Source organism: Macrobrachium nipponense, chromosome 1 (genome assembly GCF_015104395.2).
Source record: "Macrobrachium nipponense isolate FS-2020 chromosome 1, ASM1510439v2, whole genome shotgun sequence".
In the NCBI taxonomy this organism is placed as follows: Eukaryota; Metazoa; Arthropoda; class Malacostraca; order Decapoda; family Palaemonidae; genus Macrobrachium; species Macrobrachium nipponense.
Genome location: NC_087200.1, coordinates 169178107 through 169203507, shown reverse-complemented (window position 1 = coordinate 169203507; position 25401 = coordinate 169178107). Strand labels below are relative to the sequence as shown.

The 25401-nt window shown below is 41.8% G+C and overlaps 1 protein-coding gene across 2 annotated transcripts in view; it reads right to left on the bottom strand.

Moving 5' to 3' along the window:
- Window positions 1-2074: 2074 nt before the first annotated feature.
- Window positions 2075-25401, bottom strand: part of LOC135219812 (uncharacterized) — a 270228-nt gene continuing 246901 nt past the window's right edge. For both annotated transcript variants that reach the window (XM_064256897.1, XM_064256896.1), the window contains exon 4: window positions 2075-2423. In XM_064256897.1, the coding sequence (XP_064112967.1) occupies window positions 2144-2423 (280 nt within the window). In that variant the 3' untranslated portion in view covers window positions 2075-2143. The remainder of the gene's footprint in view (window positions 2424-25401) is intronic.

Sequence of the window (25401 nt, the reverse complement as noted above, 5' to 3'; positions counted from 1 at the left end):
GATCAGGTAGTTGGCAAGCCTACTTAGATCTCCAATAGGACTGAAATAAGACTTGTGTTTGTTTAGTATTATTTGTAAAAAAAGTGGTAAAAATTACTGGGAAATAACCTTCAATCATTAGGTAGAAAGTAATTTACTATATACATAATGGGGACTTATGGCATTGGCACTCCCCATAAATGCAAATTTTTTATGTAACATAAACCAAAGAGAGAAACAGTCCTATTCTTTGATTATATTGTAATTTCAGGGCATATTTCTATAAAAAACTTACTTTAAAAAAAATAAGTGTTTATTTCTTCAAGAAGACAACCAATCTCAATGAAACTTTTTTAGAGTTTAGTATAACTATTATATATCTTGATTTTGTCATTGGCAAATTCATTTTTGAGTGAAACTTTTATTCATATTTTTTAAAAGTGACATGATTTTTTCAACTGAAATAAAACATGGAAATTAAAGGTCTAATTCATAAAATTTCCACGCGAGAGAATTTTCATTATTAATTGTGGAATAAGTGGTAAAAATCTGAGGCAAATCCCCTAAGTCATAAGATAGAAACAGTCATTTACTTAATAATCAGCCCTGTAAGAGTCTGCTTTTAGAAAAAAAAAAAAAAAAAAAAAAAAAAACTCCTTTAGAGAAGGGGAAGGGTGAGAACATCTCCACCCTAGCCTGGTGAAAATAATAGTGTGTCCCCAAGGGGAGGACTTCCACTGCATGTCATGTTGTACAAGACAATCCCTGACTATGCAAGTTCTATTGGGCTCCACCCCTTCCCTTGCCTTTAATACGCAGTCCAGTCAGAAAGCTTTGAATGCAGACTGAAGGTATAAAAATATTATAAACATTGTACATATTAAAGTCTATTCAACAATTCAGTCACATAAACTCATTGTCCCAATGGAAGTTACCATGAAAATTAGAAGCAAGAGTAGATGTAACAGGTCAAGACCATCTCTATATACAGGTGGACATTTTCCCACTAAATTCTCTAATGAAGGAATTGTCAGTCAAATTTATATGACAGTATAGTAGTATGTACTACTCTATGACTCCAAGATTACCTTCTATCTTTTCTTTTTTTTAAGTTGAAAATTTCATTTAAAGATCCCTTAGGCTGTAATAACCACCTCTGCAAAGTCTTAAAATAAGACTATTTGTGGAAAAGTTTATGCACACATTTTTAACCTAATTTTTATTCATTTGTGGGGGACACCTTGTTAGCAAAATACCACAAGATAGTGATGCTAGGAAGACTTTTTTTTTCTATATTTCATAAGATAGAAGTTTGAATCGTATTTAGTGTAGACACCAAAAAAACTACAACATGAAGCTAATATACTTTCCAGTCTTATTATATGAATGTGATTGGCATGGAGCTTGAGGTACTGGGCTATGTTGCATACATGCAATTACATACAATGGGAAAATAGGCTACTGAAGCACAAGTTGGCCCCATGCATTCCAACGTGAATGGTTTGAGCCCAAAAGTTCTTCAATTAATAGTCCAGCATGATCTGATGATCAACAATTGTACTAGAATAATCTAGACCACATCAAAGATAATGCTGAGCTCACCTGCCAAAGACCAGTTTTGACAAGTAAAGGAGGGAAAGTGAAGGGAAAAAAATAAAAAAAAGGACATTCCTAATTCATCTTCAGTAACTACATGAAGTACAAAATGAATAGCAGATTTGGGTAGTTACATTATAACACAAGAATATTACACTGTATATTCAAGAAGAAAATATAAATGTATATTTTCTTCTTGAATTCCAAGAAGAAAATATACATTTCTGTAATGTTGGTCACATGCTTAGCTAATGGAGAGACAGAGTATAATGAAGCAGGAGTACAGAACTTTTCCTGGTGGTACTATACTTAATGAAGATATGTAATAATTCTTTCAAGATAAAATTCACCCCTTGGCTGTGTGGGCTGTGAGTAATAAAAATGAAAAAAAAAGAGGTTTGTTTATGTACAAACATTTCACTGTAAACCAATTAGGTTATGGGCTGAATGGATTTCCTTGCATCATTCTATTTTTGTGGGTATAATAAATAGACAGAAGTAAAAGAAAAATTTATTTACAAATTGGCCAGTAAAAGTACTAAAAAAAAAAAAAAAAAATTTATTTACATCATGAGCCCTTTAATTTATCATCTAGAAAAAAGTAAATGCTTTCCATAAGAAGTTTATCAGACACAGATAATTCTTCCCATAATGGCAAATCCATTCTTTGAGGTAATACTAACATATTTTGTGCAGCTAAGCGCTTGTAGTGTCTATGACTCTTAGTGTTTTTCTTCTGCTCATGCAACATTGAGAGCAATGAATACACCAATGTCTTGAGAATTAAGATGCAAATTTCCCATGCTGAACTGGTGATTCCCATGACCCAATAAAGATCTCCTTCCAATCTGAGAGGAGAAAAAACCATAAGATAATTGTTAAATTACAGTGCTAAAGGATTTTACTTAAAGGCTACTTTCCACAAGTAAGTTTTAGAGCATCTCTCTGAGTCTAATGGGGTTCAAATTTAAGTAAGCAGTTTTGCCAACTTCAACCCATTCACTTATGTTCTTGGATAATGGATATATTGTAGTCAATAAACTGTCTATACTTAAATTTCTCTCTTCTTCTCCTATCCTCATAATTCGACTTTCCAATCTTACTTTTCTTTCCTATATCTTATACAGTTGACACCTGACTATTTACAGTTCAGGATTTGCAGCTATGTACACCTATTTACAGACTTTTCTGTGCAAGATATCACCAAATTACTCGCAGAATATTTGCCTATTCACTAATTTTTTTTGTCTAGTAATAGTCACCAATCACTGTATTTTCATGTTATTTTTGTGAATAAATACATTTTGTATGATAAAAAACTTCCTAATTTTCAAATATTAACATTAATGTATACACAGCAAAATAGTATCCTTAAAATGTATATTTTTCAATGCATATTTAAATATTTCTCAACTCAAGAGAGACTTGAGAAAGAAACAGGTTTGAAATCTTTGCTCTGGTAATAAACCTCCTTATAGGGAACCCTCCCTTGTGGCTACAGCTCCCTATACCAGTTTTCTCACCTAGTTATAGTGCCTACAGCTACGCCACTCAGAAATCATATTGAAATTATATTAAAGTGATATATATTGAACTTATAATAAATGATATTGAAAATATAAAATGATGTTACTATTTAAAGTGGTTTAGGATGATAGTTTAAGGTTAATATTTGGTATTTGAAATTTAAAATAGGTAGTTATAAACATTTTTTAGAGGGAGGATCTTTGATGCTTGACTATTTAAAAATATGATCAGTATAAAAAGTAAACTGGGATTTTCTTAACTATACAAACCTGAGTTTTTTTTACATTAAGAATTACTGTTCGATAGGTAGGAATATCTATCTGCCCGGATGTAAGCATTCCAGTTTTGTTTTGCCTTTTTTCCGGCCCCCCCAGGTTTCAAATAGAGGGGTGGCATGAGGCAGGTCTAATGTGTAAAGGACCTCAGGAAAAATACAATTTACTTTTTTAAAAATGTCATTTGTTCCTACACAATATATAAACCCTAGGTCCTTTGCATTAGGAAGATTCATGATTGGAGGGAAGAACCTGTGTGAGTCTCTTTGAACTGGCAAGAGTTCTTTACACCTTGGCTACTTCCTGGTCGAAAGAGCTAGGAAGAGTACCCTACCTCTGACATACTGATCAGAGTATAGGAACTGCAAGATCAAATGTAAGACTTCTGGACCTTTTCAAATGAGTGAGGAATCGCAATACAAAAAAAGGCTAGGAAGAATCTTACTGGCAGTCCTTGGTTATTGGTGGGGGTTCCGTTCTCTGTATGGTGCTCACAAGCGATACTGCCATTAACCGAAAATCAGCTATTTATGCAATATAATCGAATCTTGGCACATCAAGGTGTCATAAATCGCCGCTTTTTATGGTGCTAGACAGGCCCCATACAACTGGATATTAACCGAGTCCACCGATAACCAGGGACTGCCTGGAGTCAGAATCAGTAAGGCAAAGACTCGAAAAGGGTTTATCTTAATGCCACTCCCTCCTTCCTCCCCTTGCTAAAGGAAGGAGAGGGATTGCTTCCACTATTTCTATACAGAAAATTGAACAGGCGCTCGCTGTGTAGACTTACCACATCTGACGCCAGTTCCAGCAAATATAGGTTCGGATCCTATTCTCTGCCCGAAGGAAGAGAAGTAAGGGGATGTGGAAGGAGGAGGAGGAGTGGCCAGTCAATCTCGTAATGCTTCTCACTTCCAGAACCACACCTTTGGAGAGATGCTACCTGTCCAAAGGTTGGGTCAGGGAGGAACTACTCTCACTACCTTGGAAGCAGCTGGCAGGTCGGGCGACAGGCAAAATCTCTGATTATTTATTTTCAATTCGGAGTAAATAACGTTTGATGAATACCTTATGAATTAGAAAAAAAAATGTAGAGAAGACAAAACTGTCAAGTTTGTCTGAAAAATTCATTCTGACTGATATCGGTGGCACATGGGTCAGGTGCGATGGAGCAGAAGACCTACAAACTTGTTGTACTGGGTGGTAAACAAAAAGATGATAGATGAGACATAACTCTGTCTGATGATTCTGGCAAAGGCCTTGTGCAGAACACGAAACAGGAATCCTAAACGAGACCCAGAGACCTTGGGTCTCTGTGATGGCAAGACAGAGAGGCTTCTCGTTAGTAGTTAACCCTCGACTGAGGAGAAACAATACTAAGATGAACAATCTTTCCTTTTGGAAAGCAGCCTTCTGCCCATCATTTAAATCCAGAGGCTGAGTTGCCTGCCAGTACATTTCATCCAAAAATGTGTTTGGCTAATAGGGCTATTGAGTGTACTACCCTTATATTCAAGTACTTGTATGTTAACTGAAACAGGAGGTGCCTTGAAATCAAACCCAGAAACTCCCAGGAGGCTCAAAAGGCTGCCTTGAGTTTCAGGATTTTGATGAGAAGGTACTTATCGTCTCATTCGCACACTTGAAGACAATGGTCCTACAGGTATGCACCATTTACTCAGTCAGTGGATCTGATAACAGATGCATGTAGTGAGGAAAATATATATAAACATATTCAAAGGCTCCTGTTAATGGAGCACCAGCCTAATTCCTAAGGACTGGAAGCAGACCTCCTCCATTCTCTAATGAAGGAGCAAAGACAAAGCTGTCCCAAAGGGAGGCTTCTATGGTGACAACAAGACACAGAAAACGACTAGCTCTTGGCCAAATTGGGTGTTCCAGAGACTGGAACACAGGAGAGGCGGAAATTCAATTGCAGACAGTCAAGACCCGGAAGAAAGCTGGTACTTCTCCTGAAGAATCCATAATACCGGGTTTCAGCTGTCATTATCAAAGTCCAGAGACTCAACAGACAACCCTTCTTTCAAGTACCAGCAGTATGAGAATGTCTGTTACGAGCTTTCTTTTCTATTTCCTTCCTTCTGCCTTCTTTCCAATTGGAAAGAAGGTTAAAAGAGAAACACTCATGTACACTCTCTCAGAAGAGGAAGAAGAATGCTGGCTATTTCATGATTGTCCTTTGAAGCCAGGGACTAGTTAGGCCTTGCACGGAAGACAAGGCAATATGCCTTGGCACATTCCTTGACTACCTCAGTACTCACAACTCTCTAAGAGACGGGTAGAGCTGAATAAAGGTCAATTCCTAATGGTCAAGACTACTTCAGGGCTTACAAAACCGGAGATCTGAATTAGGACAATGTCCTTTTTCTTAGCACCAAATTGCCCACAGGTTGCTGACTGGTACTGGGTAGAGAAGAAATTTCATAGGGGACTGCCAAGAGGGAAACCATAGTGGTGTCCTCCAGGTTTGCTGTGGCTTGTTGCGAGAGGGGATACCCTTCATGGCAATGAGAAACAGCATGAGACCCGAGACCAGGCAAAGCAGAGACAGGGCAATCTGCAGTCAGCACAGGATCCCTGAGGTAAAGAAGAATCACTTATGTCATGGCAGCAGAGAGGAAGAGAGCTTGACTAGAAATCTCAAAACTTTTGAATGAACTTCTTGACTGAAGAAAATGTATCCATCTAATGGAGAAAAGGTACTCGACTAGTTGAGAACATCCTCACAAGCAAGAAATGCAGTGCCCCTACAAAAACCCTTACCTTTCACAGAAGACTAAGGGCCTCGAGCAGTGAAGGTTATTCACAGGGGAAGCCAAGGTCCTATTCCCGAGATCGATGTGCAAAGATCTCTACTAAATGAAAATCGAGGGTATTTGTTTCCAAAGAAAAACCGGAGTTTTCCCAATGCACGAAACTCCCAATTTTCTCTCCTTGAAGTGAGATTCAACAGGACCCAATAAAACTTTCCTCTATTACTCGTGTGTATGACCACACAATCCAAGGATTGATCTCGAGGTATACCAATCCTTGTGGCCAAATTCCGAAAGAGGAAAACTTATCAGAACAACCGAGAGGGTCAAGAGAACAGGGAAATAGAAAGAACATTCCTACCTGTCCTGCTAAAAGAACCAGCAGGAGGGGTAGCTGTGGGCTGTCATCAACTTGTGATGACAACAGTACAGGGAAGGAGGATGCTTATGCCGTGGCAAAGCACCAACCTGAGGGGAGTGGACAGTTCATTTGAGCAGAGTCGAGCACTCAATTCAGTTGATCTGTTAGGCAGCGAACCAGCCAAGCCAGCTGAGCCAATCGCACGAAAGTGACCAGGGGTTTGGCGTAGCAAGTAAGCTGACCCAGTTGATGGCGCAAACATAACCAGGGTACAGTCTTGGCATGCAAATCAAGCCAAGACAAGACTGTCCTAAGAACAATTGCTTTCCTCCCTAAATACTCTAGTCTCCTTTGAAGCCAAGGCCCTCGAGAAGAGAGTTTAAAGGGGGATTCTATGTTTGCTATCCTGCATGTTCGGATCCTAAGATCTAAGACATGATAGATGGGACCTGACCAGAGTTGCCAGGTGGTGTTGAAACACATGACATGTCTCAGCACCAGGGTTGGATCAAATACTGACTTTTTACAATTGAAATACAAATACAAATACTTTCGTTTTGGATTTCAAAAATACAAAATACAAATACAAATATTTTTATTCCTAAATCTAGAAATACAAATACAAATACTTTTCTTCCTAAATCTAAAAATACAAATAAAAATAAATCACTGGTTCAGAAAATACAAGTACTCTTATTTCAGATTTCAAAGCCACTAATAAAAAATCCTTCTGAAAATTTGCAAACTATATAACACTTTTTCACACAAGTTTATATCTGCATTCTATATATCATAATTGCATTTAATCATCATTAATGCCCGGAAGGTTTCCGGGCCAAGTTTTGCTCGCTCAGGAGTGTAAAAATTACCGGCCTTACTAAAGACTCTTTCAGATGGTGCTGACGTGGCCCAGCACCCTAGAATATTTCTTGCAAAAAGGCTTCAAAATGCTGAAGCTCTTGTTTTCACGCCAGTACCTCAGTGGGTTCACGTCAAAAGCCAGAACAGCTTCTTCTAGGTACGACTCAAGTTCTGCCTTTACCACTGTAGTGTCGCTTGTTGATGCACTTACATTTATTTTCCCAGCTGGTGGCATGTAGGCAAAAAGACGAGGGCGTTTTGCACTCATGTCAGCCTTGTCTTGATTGGTGCTTATGGTGATGAAAGGCTGGCTCTTCTGGAACTGTGTTCTTCAAAGATGACTGTGTTGACTCTGAAATAATTAGGTCCACAATCTTCGAAATCTTTTCCTTTTCTATTTCTCACATGGCAGCCAAGCCAGCTTAAACCTGGGGTCCATGACAGCTGCGGCAATGACGTCAGTCTTCTCAAGAAACGGATGCAACCTCTTTTTGATAGAAGACTGTAGTGCATTAGCCAAGTTTAAGCAGTAGATTGATTTACTTTCCGTAAATAGTTTGAGGCTGTGCTCAAGGCCAAATACAACTGGTGCAACACAAGAAAGCATCACCATGTTTTCTCCATCCACTTGCGATGTCGCCTCTTGGAATGGTTCCAAAACTTTTATCACTTCTTTTAACATTGTTATTTCCATTCCCTTCAATTCTTCTACGGTCTTGCATGATCCTAGGAGATGAATAGCTGAGTTGACACCACTGACATCTTTGAGAACTGACTTAAGCATAGTCAGTTGAGAGTTCCATCTAGTAGCATTGGCAGCCTGCAGTGAAACCCCAATCTTTTCCAAGAATGGTGCTGCCACAGTAGATCGACGTACTGCAGCTACAATACTACAGCACTTGTGTATCACAGATGCAATTGCGCTGTTTCTGACACAGGGATCATTGAAGCCATCTCGTATGCAGAGTTGTTGTGTGTGTGCCAAGCAACTGGACCGATCATTCTGGAAGAAGGGTCAAGGACCTCATTCAAATAAAGCTTTTCTTCCAAAATATCAAGGTTATCGGTGTCTCCATTTTCATCGATACTTTCTTTGCTCACTTTCAGTTTCCATCTAATCCTGGTAGACAGACATCAAATGCTCTCACCATAGACGAAGCATTGTCTGCAACCACCTTCCTCACCTTGCCACGAATTCCGAATTTAGTGACTATATCCTCATATGCTGTAGCAATATTCACAGCTGTGTGTCGTTCCACAAACTGATCGCAAGCAATGACACGCGACTTTAGCTCCCATGATGAGTTAATGAAGAGCACAGTGACAGCAAAAAAAGACATTATTTTTCGATTCGTCCAGAGGTCCAATGTAAGGTAAATAAGACTGAGGTTTTCAAATTCTTTCATCAATTGCGACTCAATGTCTTTCGCTCTCTGCAGAAGTAAACTGCTTCTAAGTGTGGTTCTGCTTGGAAACACAAAGCGTGGTTCTGCTTCAAGTAGAAGAGCTCTAAAAGTCTTACTTTCCACAATACTCAAAGGCAGGTGGTCACATGCAATGGAGTCTAAGACGTGTACATACTCGTACGCGATGTGTACGCGAAATGTAAATGACCCGTCATAGTTTCGTAAACCATGGTTGTTGACCTCTCTCTCTCTCTCTCTCTCTCTCTCTCTCTCTCTCTGTCCTCAAAATTTGAGATTTGGACTCGAAATATCAAAATATAAATACAAACACTAAATACTTTTTTTTCTGGGTGCCATGATACAAACACAAATACAAATACATTAAAATTGTAATTAAATACAATTCAAATACAAATACAATTGTATTTGATCCACCCCTGCTCGGCACCTATTCTCATTCTATGCCAAAACCATACCGAATAGCAAACCCTCTGGCACTGGTTTGGAAAGTGCCTGAGATTCTGCAGAGTGCCTGGCACTTGAAAAACTCACCAGTCTAACGCTTGCAATTCCAAGGTATTCGAGTGCCTGGCAAAACTCCCGAATATCGTAAGAATGATCATTGGGAGCAGTCTCCTCTTGGCTACCAAAGAAATCAAGAAGGAACAGGCACAGCACCAATCCAAGATGCAGACTTCTAAAACTGGGAACGACAGCACCGCCTGAAGAGGTCATGCCTTCGAGACTCCCAAAACACTAGACTCCAGAGGAGAATGCGAATTGGCTCATAGAGAGTCAACAAGATAATCCTGCCCCCCTGAAGAAAGGCATCCTTAGAATCTGGTAGGATTTCTTAGAGGAATCTTTGCTCACTGCTCCTCTTGGTGCTCGGTCAAAACCAAGACACCAGTTGCTTGGTCAGAGAGTGCACCCTCGACTCCCAACATGCAACGACTCCAGGGCGGAATGAGAATTAGCTCCTGCAATACAAACAGGAAGAGTCAACAACAGAATCCTGCCTCCCTCAAGAGAGGCAGTCCCTTAGAAGTCCCGTAGGACTTCTTAAGGGAATCTCCTCACTGCTTCTTCCATATGCTCGGCTAAGACCGCAGCACCAAGTCTCCTGAAAGGAGACAGCCCCTTAGAAGCCCCGTAAAGGAATGTCTAAGGGGAGACAGACCAAAGCAGCCTTATTTTTCCTCAACTGACGAGCTTTGGAAGAAGAAGGGGAGAAAAGCAGCAGAAGGTACAGGCATGGATAAGTTTGAAGACGTTGCTCATCTTACAGGACTTCAAACTTATCCATGCCTGTACCTTCTGCTGCTTTCTCCCCTTCTTCTTCCAAAAGCCTCGGTCAGTTGAGGAAAAATAAGGCTGCTTTGGTCTGTCTCCCCTTAGACATTCCTTTACGGGGCTTCTAAGGGGCTTTCTCCTTTCAGGAGACTTGGTGCTGCGGTCTTAGCCGAGTATATGGAGAAGCAGTGAGAGGATTCCCTTAAGAACGTCCTACGGGACTTCTAAGGGACTGCCTCTCTTGAGGGAGGCAGGATTCTGTTGTTGACTCTTCCTGTTTGTATTGCAGGAGCTAATTCTCATTCCGCCCTGGAGTCTTGCATTTGGGAGTCGAGGGTGCACTCTCTGACCAAGCAACTGGTGTCTTGGTTTTGACCGAGCACCAAGAGGAGCAGTGAGCAGATTCCTCTAAGAAATCCTACCAGATTCCTAAGGGACTGCCTTTCTTCAGGGGGGCAGGATTATCTTGTTGACTCTCTATGAGCCAATTAGCATTCTCCTCTGGAGTCTAGTGTTTTGGGAGTCTCGAAGGCATGACCTCTTCAGGCGGTGCTGTCGTTCCCAGTTTTAGAAGTCTGCATCTTGGATTGGTGCTGTGCCTGTTCCTTCTTGATTTCTTTGGAAGCCAAGAGGAGACTGCTCCCAATGATCATTCTTACGATATTCGGGAGTTTTGCCAGGCAGCTGCAGCAGGAGAACATACCAGAGCAGCCTGCCCAATAATAACTACAGGAACATCAATAACAGCAATAGGAGCAGCTGGGGCAGGAGGCACATCAGGTGTGCCACATAACTGGTCGCCGGGAAAGCTGGAGCAATCAATACAGGACAGGAGGCACAGTAGGAGTAGATAGACACAGGTACAACAAGGCAGTGACACAGTATGCAGGAATGCCAAATTTGAAAACCCTAAAGTCAAGGAAAACCAACGACAATTCATTCACCTACTGCTGGGCCTACAATGTTCACTGTTAACCTGAGGGAAAAAGCAAAAATGATATTGTTATGATACAATAAAGTTTTATACATACTTACCTGGCAGATATATACATAGCTATTACTCCGTCGTCCCCAACAGAAATTCGAATTTCGCGGCACACGCAGCAGGTAGGTCAGGTGATCTACCCCCCCGCCCCTGGGTGGGGGCGGGAATAGGCAAAAACCCATACCCGGTTTCTAATTCATATTTTTTTCTTCCAGCTGTCTCCTGAGGGGAGGCTGGGTGGGCCATTTAATTGTATATATCTGCCAGGTAAGTATGTATAAAACTTTATTGTATCATAACAATATCATTTTTATACATTCAACTTACCCGTCAGATATATACATAGCTGATTCACACCATTGGTGGAGGGTAAAAGACAGCTATTACTGAATATACAGGCAAACAACATACGTTGTAGGTAATAAATAAATAAAACCTTGGTTCCTATGTGTTTAGACGAAGGAAGGGGTCGACTTCCTAGCTATTGCTAGTAGTCTGCTTCGTCTCAAGAGCCTCAGCGAGGATGTGACCTATGGCTAAGAGTTCTTGTAGATCTGTCAATGGGGTCTTATCCACTTACTTGACAGAATCTAGTGGTCATTTGTCAATGGGGTCTTATCCACTTACATGACAATACACCAATGCCTATTGGCATAATTTAAGGAGCACAACACCGATCCCGATCACCTGATCCTAACACGAGGGTTTTGTGCTTAATTTGAGAAGCTATCCCCAAACTCATTTCAAATAAACCCAGAAAATAATACACTTATGTTAAAAAAAATTAAAAAATCATTCACTAGTTAAGGATCAGTGTCGTCTCCCTATCCCAGCAACGCATCCGTGGACACGTATAACAAAGAGAGAAGGATCTCTCATAGGCCCACTTGATCTCCTTCGTGCAAAGAGGAGTCAACACAGAGTTGCATCTCCCGTTATTACAGCTAATATGTCTCTCATGACATACTGTTATGGAAAGAACAAGAATTGTTAAAAGCCCGCACTTCAAGCGCTTTTAATTCTTAGCTGTTTGAAGGAATCATCGAGTTACTCAAGAAGTGCTTTAGAGATTCCACTGTTCCAAAAAAGACCAGGGCTTTCTTTGAAATAGAACTCTTCTGGATGAAGCCCAGAGCCTGGCTTGCGCCTGCCTGGCGCCTCGCGCCTGCCTGGCGTCTCGTGCCTGGCTGTCTCGCGCCTGGCTGGCGCCTCGCGCCTGGCTGGCGCCTCGCGCCTGGCTGGCGCTTCGCTTGCCTGGCGCCTCGCGCCTGGCTGGCGCCTCGCGCCTGGCTGGCGCTTCGCTTGCCTGGCGCCTCGCGTCTGGCTGGCTCCTCGCGCCTGGCTGACTTCTCCCCACTTGCTGGAGATTCGAGCTTGTTAAGAGTCTCGATGAAAACTGGCCAATGTCCACCTCGGACACTTTATTTGCCTGAATTTATTCGCCTCTAGCGCATCTGCGCCAGATTGGAGGCCTACTCCTTCTCCTCATCAGACAATGACAGTGTTTATTTGGACTGTCTTGCTCTGGCGTCTTTACGCCTATTTGGCATTTGGCGCCTGATTGGCGCTACATTGTCCGAAAGTCTGAACATCCACAATCGTTTATCAGGAGAATGGAAAAGGGTGGAAGAAATTCTTTCACTTTGAGCTTATGGCCTCCGTAACAAGGGGAGGTAATTTTAGTCAGCTACATCCAGTAGACGATAGGAAATCTAATAGTCCGAGAGACCAGTCTTCCTCCGAGGAGGATCATACTTGATACTTCCGTTGCTAACGAGCACTCTTCCTACATGTTGAAGAGTTCTCTTGTTGCAAATCTTCCCTATCCTTGGACGAAGGCAGGGAAAGAGCCTGGAAGTCTAAGGAGATTCTGAGCTGAATTGGGAGGATTCCTGATTTCTAGCTCTTTAAATATCTCTTCAAACCTTCTGGAAGTGGTTTTTTAAGCCCTCATCGTATTCCAAAGACTCTGTCAGCAAACGTTTAAACCTTATCTCCTTTTGTAGATGAGAATGTAAATACATTGCCTGGACAACGAATCCTTTATCTGAAAGCGTTGATCCTGGAATAAAAGGTAGTTCTTTTGCCAAACATACCATGCTGGCTGGAACCCATTGCCTAGTCTTTCTAGAATTTGATTCCAGATTCCAAGCCCAAAATTTCACTCATCATTTTGGTCCTTTAGTACCAAGAGAAACATTGATGAGGAGCAGTTCCATCTTGTCAGAACACGGAATCTGAGGCCCAAATAGGATCCCATTGTAATTATTAAGATCTCCTAGTCTTGTCGTATAGAGGTATTGTATAAGATCCCGAAGATCTTAATGCTCTGCTATCTCCAATTCCCTTTATAGAGACAGAGTATATAGCCTTTTACTGCGTTCTTTGATAGCAGAAATATACAAAGGTGATTCTTCCCTCTGAAAGGGAAGAAAAAACCGCTATGTGGTTCACAGAGGTATCGGAAGAGGACAGTTTCCTCATTCCCTCTAGCACGATCTGCAGTAATCATATATCTTATTCATGACTACTGTCATTTACCTTGAAACATCCTCTCATTCATGTCCACTTCTGGTCAGTCTGCACGCAGACAGACTCAGAGTGGAGAGGTTGTTAAGGTCCATTTAAAAATAGATGCTGAAAGAATATTCAGACTGTCTTGGAAAAGACTTCAAAAACTTGCTGTGAGAAGAACGTGACCTCTGTGAATCCAACCTCTCTAAGTCTAAAATGAGGCATAACGTATTATCCTCTCTTTCTTTGACGCCCTTTGTCTTACATTCTGTAAAGAGTTTATATTTTAGGGGAAAAAAGACTAAATTTTATTCCCCTTTCTATAAAATAAAGATGGCGTAGATTGCTACCTCTCTCTTATATTCTTTCTTCCCGTCCTTGTGCCTGGGCAACGAGAGAACGGAAAATTCTATCATCGTTATTCAGCAAAACAACAAATTATTATTATCCTATTCTCCTAATAAATGATCCAGGATCGAGGAGAATCATTCAAGATTCCTATCCTAGGACATCAGGCCGTAATGTACAGTTCAAATACATGAAAAAGCCTCTCACCCAATACTGAGAGCTCTTACGAGTCTTTTCCAGTACCAAAACATTACAAGGTCTCCCTTGTTATATGTTTTACATGGAAGTAGGAATAATATAACATCCTGTTAATAACAATGAAAGAGGAGAAAGAGGAGCTGCATGGTTCAAGGGACTAGCCGAAACGCGCCAATAAAAAAGGGGTTGCCAAGGTCTTTCTAAAAACCTGCACCCAGATTAACTTATGAGTCCGATATCTATCACTTGGGTCTCATAAGGTTGAGGAAAGCGAGAGACTTCTAAAAGATATCGGTTTCTCTTCACCATGTAAAGGTCTATAAAGCAGAACCCACTTATCCTGACACGTACTACGTTTGCCTGTGCGATATCTAGAATAATTGTCAGTAGAGGGTTGATCTGGCAAAGCAAGTTCTCCCAAAACAACTTTTTCTTTGCCAGGAAAGAAGTCGCTCACGCGACCACTATATCACCTGACATGAGAATGTCTGTTCTGTTAGAGACTTCCGCAATTCAGTTAATCCTGACAAGGGCCACGGCCGCCTGTGCGATAACTTGTGTCCCTGTCAGGAAAAAACTGATCTTGTGTCAGTTCTCAAAGAGGAAACTCTTGGAAAGTCTGTCTCCAAATACTGAGAAATTGGAGATCCTGATGTCTTGCGCCTGGTTGGCGCCTCGCTCCTGGGAGGCGTCACGCTTCTGGCTGGCGTCTCGCGCCTTGCAGCGTCCTCGCGCTTGCCTGGTGCCTCGCTCCTGGGAGGCGTTCATGCTTCTGGCTGGCGTCTCGCGTTCCTTGCAGCGTCCTCGAGCTTGCCTGGTGCCTCGCTCCTGGGAGGCGTCACGCTTCTGGCTGGCGTCTCGCGCCTCGCAGCGTCCTCCGCGCTTGCCTGGCGCCTCGCTCCTGGGAGGGCGTCACGCTTTGGCTGGCGTCTCGCGTCTCGCAGCGTCCTCGCGCTTGCTTGGCGCCTCGCTCCTGGGAGGCATCACGCTTCTGGCCCATTACTTGCAACCGTGGTCAGGAAATCTCGATATCAAAATAAGAAGAGGTGCTGTAAGAATCCTATAATTTTACAGTACTTCCATAGTTGGATTTTTCTTCTCAATTTTTCCTCTAATTCGAGTATATCGGAAGGGGAATTATTCTTTCCTCGGTTAATTCTTCCGTATCCCCCCCCTTTTTTTTTTCCTGAACTACGAGAAATATTTTGGCTAGCGCCTCCTACTAATTATCTTTATGTTATGTGCCAGAACATCTGTGTCTTTATGGTACCCGACATCCTTTCATATGTTAATTCCGTTCTTTTTATGAAAAACTATATATACGTAGTATAATCCATTCAGGGAAACCATTCCCCACTAAAAGAATGTTTCCCATTCGACTCATACAACTTCTGCGCAATATCCAATTCTAAATACGGTTGTGTCGTTTCTCGAAAGACTTAACCATAGCGTAGTCTTGAAGTGAATCTCTAATACATCTCTCTTCTCACTAAGTATGTACTCTAATAAGACATGCTTTCGTAAGTATGAGTGCATTAAATAATATAATGTTCTGCTGCATTAGAATCCTTTAATCATGTTATCTACGGTAAACAGCATTGAAAGGTTGTAATATCTTTCTTATTGAAAGCTTCCTAACAAAAGGCAGACAATATTTATTTATGACAGCTTCAGTATTCCCTCAATCCGAGGCTAAGACCAAAAAACCACGATTGTAGGGAAGAGATACGGTTAGTTATCCCATTCCGCAGGAGAGAGAGCTGTAACCGACCGCTCACGACTGAGAACAACATGGTACTGCCGCTGGTCTCTCTCTCAATTCAAAGCGAAAGCAGTCTTCGAAAGCCGACTGGCCTTCCCTTTCCAGAGTTGCCAGTTACTCCATTTAATAAAGGAATCTATAAAATTTTTTATCGAGCTTCAGGAAGTTTTATATAAGCATAATTAAGCGAACGAGACTTCGACAAGTCTAGAAACTAAATAGGTGTCGTCTAAACAATCCTTTTTAACAATTTCTTCCTAGGAAAGTCCTAGAAGGGTACTGGTAATTCATGGAAACCTCTTCTAACACGAATAAAAAAGTTTCAATCCTACTCTCAATTCACCAATAAAGATTTGCTTCTCCGATCACTTCTCGAAGACACGAAAGCATCATATAACTTATACTCTAGCGTAATAGAATACTCTATAATAGTGTTACATTAAGGTAAACCGTATTAAATTAGGAAATTTTGTAAGGATTTCACTTGACCATTATAGCATAAATTTTCGGTATGTGAGTATGCCTTGCCATACCGTAGCCTAAGGCGATTTGTCTAAGCATGGTAGGAGCTAGAAGCTTAAAAGTCATATATATATGCTTTATCACTCAACGATATCCATATAATTCATTCGATTGACAAATAATCTAAATCGTTCTAATCAGAATAGATCTATATCTAAAAATGTACCGATGGGGAATCTTATGTTGAAATTAACAATTTCATACCCCCATGGGATAGCGTTCTCGTCTAGTTGCGAAAAAAAAAAAAAATGTTCGAACAATGACTATCACAAATGTTATCGAATGATCTCAAATATTAGAAGGCGCTAAATCGTCGCCTGATTCGAAAGGTGGATCGATTAAAGTCATTCTCATTTTGAATAATTCTACCAGAAGGCATTATACGAGGATCTTCGTCAAATTCATTCATTCGAAGATCTCCTATCCATCATGGAACAGTAGGCATAAAAAGGGAGAAACACTGTTTTAGGATGCCTTTCCAATGGCTATCCCTGGCAGTCTGGGGACCGCTTACTGAACAAACCTGCCGAGGGGACGCCTGACCGGTGGGGATTCTCTGAAACCTCCTTACGGTTCGACATTCCTTCTCCTCTGGGCTTGTGAGCTTGGAAGAGGTCTAGACCTGAGAGCGAGACAGAGCCGATCAGACGCACCCTCCATTGTAATGGGGGAACACTATATTCACTTCTTACGTTCTAAGAGTTCGTATTTGAACTATATCCAAAGTCTACAATTTGCAAATATGATATTGTAGATTCTGCGGAGTAAGAAGGTGATGAGAATGCAACAACTACTAGTACTGGTACTACTATAATTGCTCGTTAACACAAGAGCCAATAAAGCTTCTAAAGGATAGTTACTTTTCTGACTTCCCAAACTAGGAAGAAAGATATACATTTCTCAATCAAATCTAACACTTATTTGTATTAATGAATAAATATAAGTAATTCCCTTTCATGAAAGTATATTTCGTGAAAGTGCATGAGTGTCTACCGAAAACTTCGGTAGTTACACGTCACTAATCTTCGAAATTTTCGAAGTTAATAATATAAAAAAGTTAACAAAAGCGTATGCCGAACCAAAGATCCATTACTTCCCTGTAAAAGTTAGCCCAGACGATCAATGGCGATGAAACATGAAAATCCATCAGGAGGAACTGCAAACGTTGTTTACATTCGAAGCGACAGAAAAAATATGAATTAGAAAACGGGTATGGTTCCTATTCCCGCCACCCAGCGGCGGGGGGTAGATCACCTGACCTACCTGCTGTGTGTGCCGCGAAATTCTAATTTCTGTCGGGGACGACGGAGTAATAGCTATGTATATATCTGACGGGTAAGTTGAATGTATAAAAATGATTAGTACAGAAGGACTCCTCTTGCTCCATAGGTAATTGCCCTGCAAAACGGGAGGAGGCCCTTGTGAAGAGGTCATTAGACCGCTAACAACCGGCCCCCTCTCCTGACAAGCAAGTGAAGAGGGAGAAGAGATCCCTTCCAAAGGAGAGAACGTCAATATGGAAAGATTACTGGGAGAGAGAAACGAGAATGAAGGGGCAGCAAAAAAACTTCTGACGACACTTGGCAACCCCCTCCAAAGTTTCCTCCCGGGAAACTCACCAATAGTGCATGTGGCAAGAGCAATACCCAAAAATAATCATAAAAAACATAATGCTGTGCCTTACAAGTGCAGAGGGCATGAGGATGTGATAGTGAGTGAATGTTATGCACTTGGCCACCAGCTCCGAGCCACGCTGGGGGAAGGGGGCCTACGAAGCTATCACAAATGGTGAGTTTGTATAATAATAAATATTATCAAAGACAGTATATTCAGTAGTATATAAGAAGTAAGAAAAGAAAAGATCCTACCAGGAAAAGCAAGCTTAACCCTCTTACGCCGAAGCCCTAAAAATCAAAACCTCTCCTGTATGCTGAGGCGGGTTTGGAGTGAGCGCGAGGGGTAGCGGAAAAAATAGTTTTCAAAAAATCACAGCGCGCTTAGTTTTGAAGATTAAGAGTTCATTTTTAGCTCCTTTTTTTGTCAGTGCCTGAAGTTTAGTATGCAACAATCAGAAATGAAAAAAAATATCATTATCATATGTAAATAATGCGATATATGGTAGCAAAAAAAAAATTCATCCATAATTGTATTCAAATCGCGCTGTGCGAAAAACGGTTAAAGCTAACGAGTTACTTTCTTTTTCATTGTATTGTACACTAAATTGCAATAATTTTGATATATAATACATTGTAAAAAGATAAAAGCAACACCAGAAAAATGTTATCACAAAATGATGCACAAATTGGTAACGAGTGGACGTAAAAAAATGTTTTTTTCAAAAATTCACTGTAAATCTAAATATTGTTCTAGAGACTTCCAATTTGTTTCAAAATGAAGAAAAATGATTGAATATTACGATACTGTAAGAGTTTTAGATTAGAAGAATTGCAGATTTTGACCATTTTACAGACAAGTTAAAGTTGACAGAATGTCAAAATTTTATATAATATATATTTATTTATAGGCAAATATTTCGGAAATGAGAAAAGCTACAAGCTTCAATTATTTTTTGTTGTATTCTTCATGATTTTTTGCACATTTTCATATAAGAAACTATAAAACGGCTAATATGAAAAGGAGCAAATATTAGGATAATGCGACATACGTATTTCGGAGATTTTCGGCCGCGAATCGGCGCGCGAAGGGAAAGAAAGTTTTTTTTTTTTAAATTCACCATAATTCTAAATATTGTGTTAGACACTTCGAATTTGTTTCAAAATGAAGATAAATGACTGAATATTACTAGATTGTAAGAGTTTTAGCTTACAATTGCGTTTTTCAACTATTTCGGTAGAGTCAAATTTGACCCAACGTGGTTTTTTTTCTATTTATCATGATTTATATGCAAATATTTAGAAAAAAGTGAAAAGCTACAACCTTTATTCATTTTTAGTTGTATTCTACATGAAATTGCGTGCATTTTCATATATAAAACTTTATGTAACAGCTAATTTTAAATGGTGCAAACATTTCGACAATCGCACGAAAAAAATTTTATTTTTTCGGAAGTTACCGCGCGGACGTAAGGAAATTTTTTTTTTTTTTTTTTTTTTTTTTTTTTTTTTTTTTTTTTTTTTTTTTTTTTTTTTTTTTTTTATATAAATTCACCATAAATCAAAATATTGGGCTAGAGACTTCCAATTCATTGCAAAATGAAGGTAAATGATTGAATATTACTAGAATATAAGAGTTTTAGCTTACAATTGCATTTTTCGACCATTTCGGTAGAGTCAAAGTTGACCGAAAGTTGAAAATTTTGCACTTAACGTTATTTATATGAAAATATTTCAAACCTGATAAAAGCTACAACCATGGGTTGTTTTTAGCTGTATTGTGCATGAAATTGCGTACAATTCCATATATAAAACTTTATGTAACGGCAAATTTAAAATGGTGCAAACATTAAGATAATCGCACAAACAAATTTATCGGAAGAGTTACCGCGCGAACATAAGGAAAAAGTTTTTTCATAAATTCACCATAAATCGAAATATTGTGCTAGAGACGTCCAATTTGTTGCAAAATGAAGGCAAATGATTGAATATTACTAGAATCTAAGAGTTTTAGCTTACAATTGCGTTTCTCGACCATTTTGGTAGAGTCAAAGTTGACCGAAGGTTGAAATTTTTGCACTTATCGTTATTTATATGAAAATATTTCAAAACTCATTAAAGCTACAATCATGAGTATTTTTTGTTGTTGTATTCTACATAAAATTGCGCACATTTTCATATATAATACTCCATGTATCGGATAATTTAAAAGGGTGCAAAAATTATGTCAAAGTGACAAAATAATTTTTGAGATGTGTCAATGATACTTTTTAGTGCGATAAGAAAGAAATTCGCGCTTGCGCGCCTGCGTAGCGATTGTAAACAAAACAACGCCTTGATCCGTGAACTCCCAGCATCCCCCAAGGCGCGTGATTCAAAAGTTTTCGCTGTAGGCCTATAAGTATTTTTGTTTCGCGAATTTAAAAAAAAAAAACTTTTTTTTTTGAGCAACGTATGATACGCCAATCGGCATACGGGAGACATTTTGACTCAACGTTTAATACGTCCAATCGGCGTAAGAGGGTTAATGACAGTCAGGCTAGAACTCACAAAAACACGTCTGCATTGCACGATGGCTGAAAGCAAACTGGAATGCTTGCAGGCGGGTATTCCCGCCTACCAGACTGTAGCTACTGCCTAACCACATTGTTCAAGAGTTTAGTGGCCATTACCCAGCTTTGCTGAAAGCAATTCCTAATGTAAAGGACAGAGGGTTTGTATATTGTGTAGGAACAAAGGCAGTTAGTATAAGGATTTCTGGGCTTGACCTGTGTCGGCCTGTGAAATGGTTCCTTTAATACTATTTCTGAAGAATGAATATTGCTATTCATCCTAGAGAAAAAAGAAACAATATAATGCCAAGATAAATGGCTCGCTCACTTCTTATAGAAGTGTCGGTATAGTAAGGAGCGAGTGGAATCACTACCAGAGGTCCCTTGCCATTTAGCTTCTTCCTTCGACAAAACCCCGAACTACGGAGGAGCCGTGCTACAGCTCCCGGTCTACTACCACCGTGAGCGCCTCCGACGTCTTTCCTGTCGATAGCGCGCGTTACACCAAACGTTAAAATTTTTTCGGTGCTGTGTTTCGCTCTATTGGATTTATTTTCAAGATGTCTTCAACTTCCGCTTCTAAGTTAAGTACTGTTTGGGGTTACTGATCTCATTTTATGATGATCTTCGTGTTTTATACATATTCGGAGCCTTATCGGCCGGTATGCCCCCTCGACCGCATGGCGGTACGGGTTATCTCTTTCGGTCTTCCATACCGTTAGAGATTCCCTTTTTTCTCAGTACTTTAGATATGGTTACTTATACTATCTCTATAGCTTTATGCAGTTAGTTTTTTAGTTAGGCCTCCACGGGCACGCTCCGACCGCACGTTTCGGACCTTAGTCTAGCTACGCCTTACATTGTTAGGAGTTTTATCAGTCACGATTGAGAGTCATATCATCTTAATTATTCTAATGTTCTCTCTTTCCTTCTCTAGTTCCTGATTACCTTTAATAATATTATAGGTACTAGGTTGGCTAACATACACCATGCTTCGGTATGGCGATTAGCTTCCCTGTTATCATTTATTTTACCGTTAAGTTAGGCTTTCATACCCCCCTAACCAAAAAAAAAAAAAAAATTGGTCGATTGGTGATTAGCCTCCTGCCCCCCGTTTTTTGAACTAGAGGTTAAATTAGGCTAACATACCCCTTTCTTCGGATCGGCGATTAACTAAATTTTCTGTTTGCTTAGCTTCGTGTTCCCCGTGTTAGTCTAGCTTTAAGATATCGCTTTAATTTGATTTGATTGATTATTATAATAATCCTATTTATATCAGTGATATTGATGTTGTTCCGACGGTTCTTCCCCACCACCTCGTATCTTTCACCTGGCTGGGAAGACCAACGGTTGATCACGGTGAGCCACCCGGTTACGGGGTCCCCCTCCCGTCCCCCCATTCCCCCCCTCCATACAATTGCCATCCACGTCGATGGGTGATGACTCGTTTCTCACAGCTAGCGTCCGAGTCTGCATGAGAGGGGGTGACTCACGGGACTGGTGGGGATCTCCCCTCCCCTACTGGTACTCTCACTCGTCACGTGCCTCGGGGGCTCGGGACCTCCTCCCCCCTTCTTCTCCGTCCTTAACTGGCCGCTCAGGGGGAGGGCTCCCCTACCCCACATTCTTCCCTACTCTTTCCCCCTCAGTTCAGTCCGGCAGGTGGTCTATCCGCCGCTACCGAACATAGAGAGGGGGGGAGGGAACCAACTGGGTTTCCTATTCCACTTAGGATAAGTTCAACCACGAGCACTTACTGATATAAGGGGTTTTTATTTTGTTTTATTTTGTGTTACTTTAATGTTTAGAATCTTTTGCGTTACTCGGGGGGCCGGGGGGTTTTTTATTTCCGCCTCTCGTACTATCCCTTGCTTCGTTAGAAGTTTGACATTGCTCACTCAATATTAATTAACTCCGGGCCATACGGAGAACTCCGGGCCCTACGGAGTCTATTTTTAGTCATATGACAAGTGAGCTTAGGCGGAGGCAGAGACTTTCTTCCCCCCTCGTAACTTTTCTACGTAATATTCATACGTAGATCTCTATCCGTCGGTCCTACTCCGGCACCCACGGATAGTTTGCATATTATTCCACCGGAGGTTGTCATTGGTACTCATGTATCCTTTGACTACAGATGTTGTGCCAGGAGATTGGTGCAGTGCCATCCTCCAAGACCCGTGCGGCCATATAGTATGCCGTTCTCATGCAGGATGTGCAGTGAAAGTGGAGGATTTTGTCGTTTGGCATCATGAAGCTTGCCAAACCTGCTACTTGCTAGTAGGAGATGCCTCACTAGTAAGTCGTTAGCACTTTCTTCATTCATTCGTCACCTGGAATACTTTTGTTGTTTTATTATACCTTTCACATATGAGACACATATTCATATAATCTCAACACAACAGACATTCCTCCCCTATCCTCTCCCCTAACTCTAGTACCCTTTTTTACAGGGTTCTGATGAAGAAAAGAAGAAAGCTTTGTCGACTCTCAAAGCTTGGGTAGGGGTTTGGCCGGAATTCTAAGGGCCGCCCCTACATTCTTACCCAGGATATGGCGGACCTAATATTCCCAGGAGCCAAGAAAGGATCAGTGGTGGACCCGATAGCGGCCGCCCTTTGCTGGCCGACCTTCAAGTCATGATCTCCCTACAGGAGGGGGATTTCCCAGAGGACGTTGCAGAAGACGTTGCGGCAATGAACCTCGACGTTGAACCCATGGCTATTGACTCCATGGGTACAGGTAAGGGTGTAGTAGGGGCAGCTTCTGTGGGTTCTCAGGGCCCTTTCCTGAATTCCCTTTCTCCATCACCTTCTACTGATCCTTCTACTTCCACTTCTTTCCGGGGCTTCACTGAAGAGCAGCGGTCTGTCCGTCCTAAGGCTACTTCAGTGATCCCCAAGGCTAAGATGACCGAGGAGAAACTTAAAAAGTCTCTCCCCAAGAAATCGGTCATCCTGACAGACACTATAACTCCGGCTACCAACCCCGGATCAGTTAGGTCAAGGGAGGCCTCTTCCTCTGCGTCGAGTCCCCCAAACATAGATCACGTAAGGATCGGGCTCAAGTCCCTCTTTTTGATCCCGAATCCTTTTCGGCTAACATTCTGGAGCAGGTGGGAGTGATCGTAGGGGCCTTGGTTGACAACAAGGTCGGCTCGGTGCTCTCCCAGCTCTCCAGTTCTGTTACGTCTTCCGGCCAGTCGATCCAATCGCTGGCGGAACGGCTGGCCGCTCAGGAGAATGCCATCGCCGGGATCCAAACCTCGATTGCGGCAGGTTCCCCCTCTATCTGTGCCACCTTATCCTCTTCCAATGCCAGATTCCAGCCAACTGCCGGAATTCAAGGCGGCCAACCCTTGGAGGATCGCTTCGTATGCCCCGTTTGTCAACGGAATGTTGACAATCGAAGGCATAGGAACTCGAAGGCGTGTGAGGACTTCGAGTTCCACCCCAGAGACCTTCAACCACCATTCATTGGCTACGTCCGACTAACGGAAGCAGCGATGATGAGAGAGGACAAGGTTCCCAAGGAAACAGTGATCCTTCCGAGGGAACAGGCACAGCAGACTCTAATGAGAAGTCTGGAAGAATGGGGGTGTGAAAACACCCGCATCACAGCCTTTAGGAGTCCTTTCACCATTTTTATTCCGGTGGAAGGGACTCCGCTACCACTGACCCTTAAGGTATGGAAGCAACCTTTCAGGCCGCCCTGAAAGACGAGCCCCTGCCTCAACTACGAGAGACGGAACCCACCTCTCTCTTAGTCCCAGGCTCCGAGACGTACTTCGAGGGGGCCAGTTCCTACTTTCTCAGTAGGAAAACTAAAGGCGGACGTGTGCCACCTCTCTCTTTAGTGAGAGATCCCCCAGGTTGTCGGACTCTCTCATCCAGATGGAGTACGACGCCCGGACTAGGCTCGCGAGATCCCTTTCCTCCATGACTATGGCGGAGATGACGGCTCTTGTATACCAACAAGAGCCGTTATTTAAAGTTTTGGCTAAAGGTCTGCTGCACACCATGCAGTGTGACCTTTACGACTTCCTCATAGCCAGGAGAAATTGTAGGAAGCACGTTCTGGCGGAAGCTACTATCCGCCATGAACCGAATAAAACTGATTGCTTCCTCAATTTGGGGAACGGACCTCTTTCCTCCAGCACCAGTAGTAGCAGAAGTCCTTCATGAGGCTTCTAAGGTTAACCAGTGCCTCAAACTCAGGTGGGGACTGGTAGCAAAGCGGAGGCAGGAATCTTCTGGTCCTAACCAAAGGAACAAGAAGAAACCAAGGAAGTTCTCTCCCTTCCAGCCTTCTCAACAAACGTTGGTTCTGGCAGTCCCAGCATCACAAGGGCAACCATCGTCGAAGGGTCAACAACAATACCTTGTCCTGACCCCTCAGTCCCAGCAATCTCAACCCTCCACTTCCTTTGCTGTCTCGCCAGCCTACAATTCCAACTATGAAAGCCAGAACTTTCAGGCTTTCAATAGGTTTGCGAGAGGCAGCAAAGCAAGAGGTGCCTCTCGATTCAGAGGATCCGGCAGGGCTGCTAACAGGGGAAGAGGTTTCCGAGGAGCAAGAGGTGGCCGCCCCTCGGCAAACCAGCAGTGAGAATCCCAAGGTAGGAGGGAGGCTGTACCTCTTCCGCCAGCGGTGGGGGTTCAGCCCTTGGCTCAAAAGTATAGTAACAAAGGGACTAGGATGGAGTTGGCTAGAGGGCCCTCCTCCAACCAACAGATTCTATCAAGCACCAACAACGGAATGGTAGAGTATACCGAAGACCTCCTTCTCAAAGGAGTAGTCTCAAGAGTCAACAATTTAAAATTTCAAGGACGCTT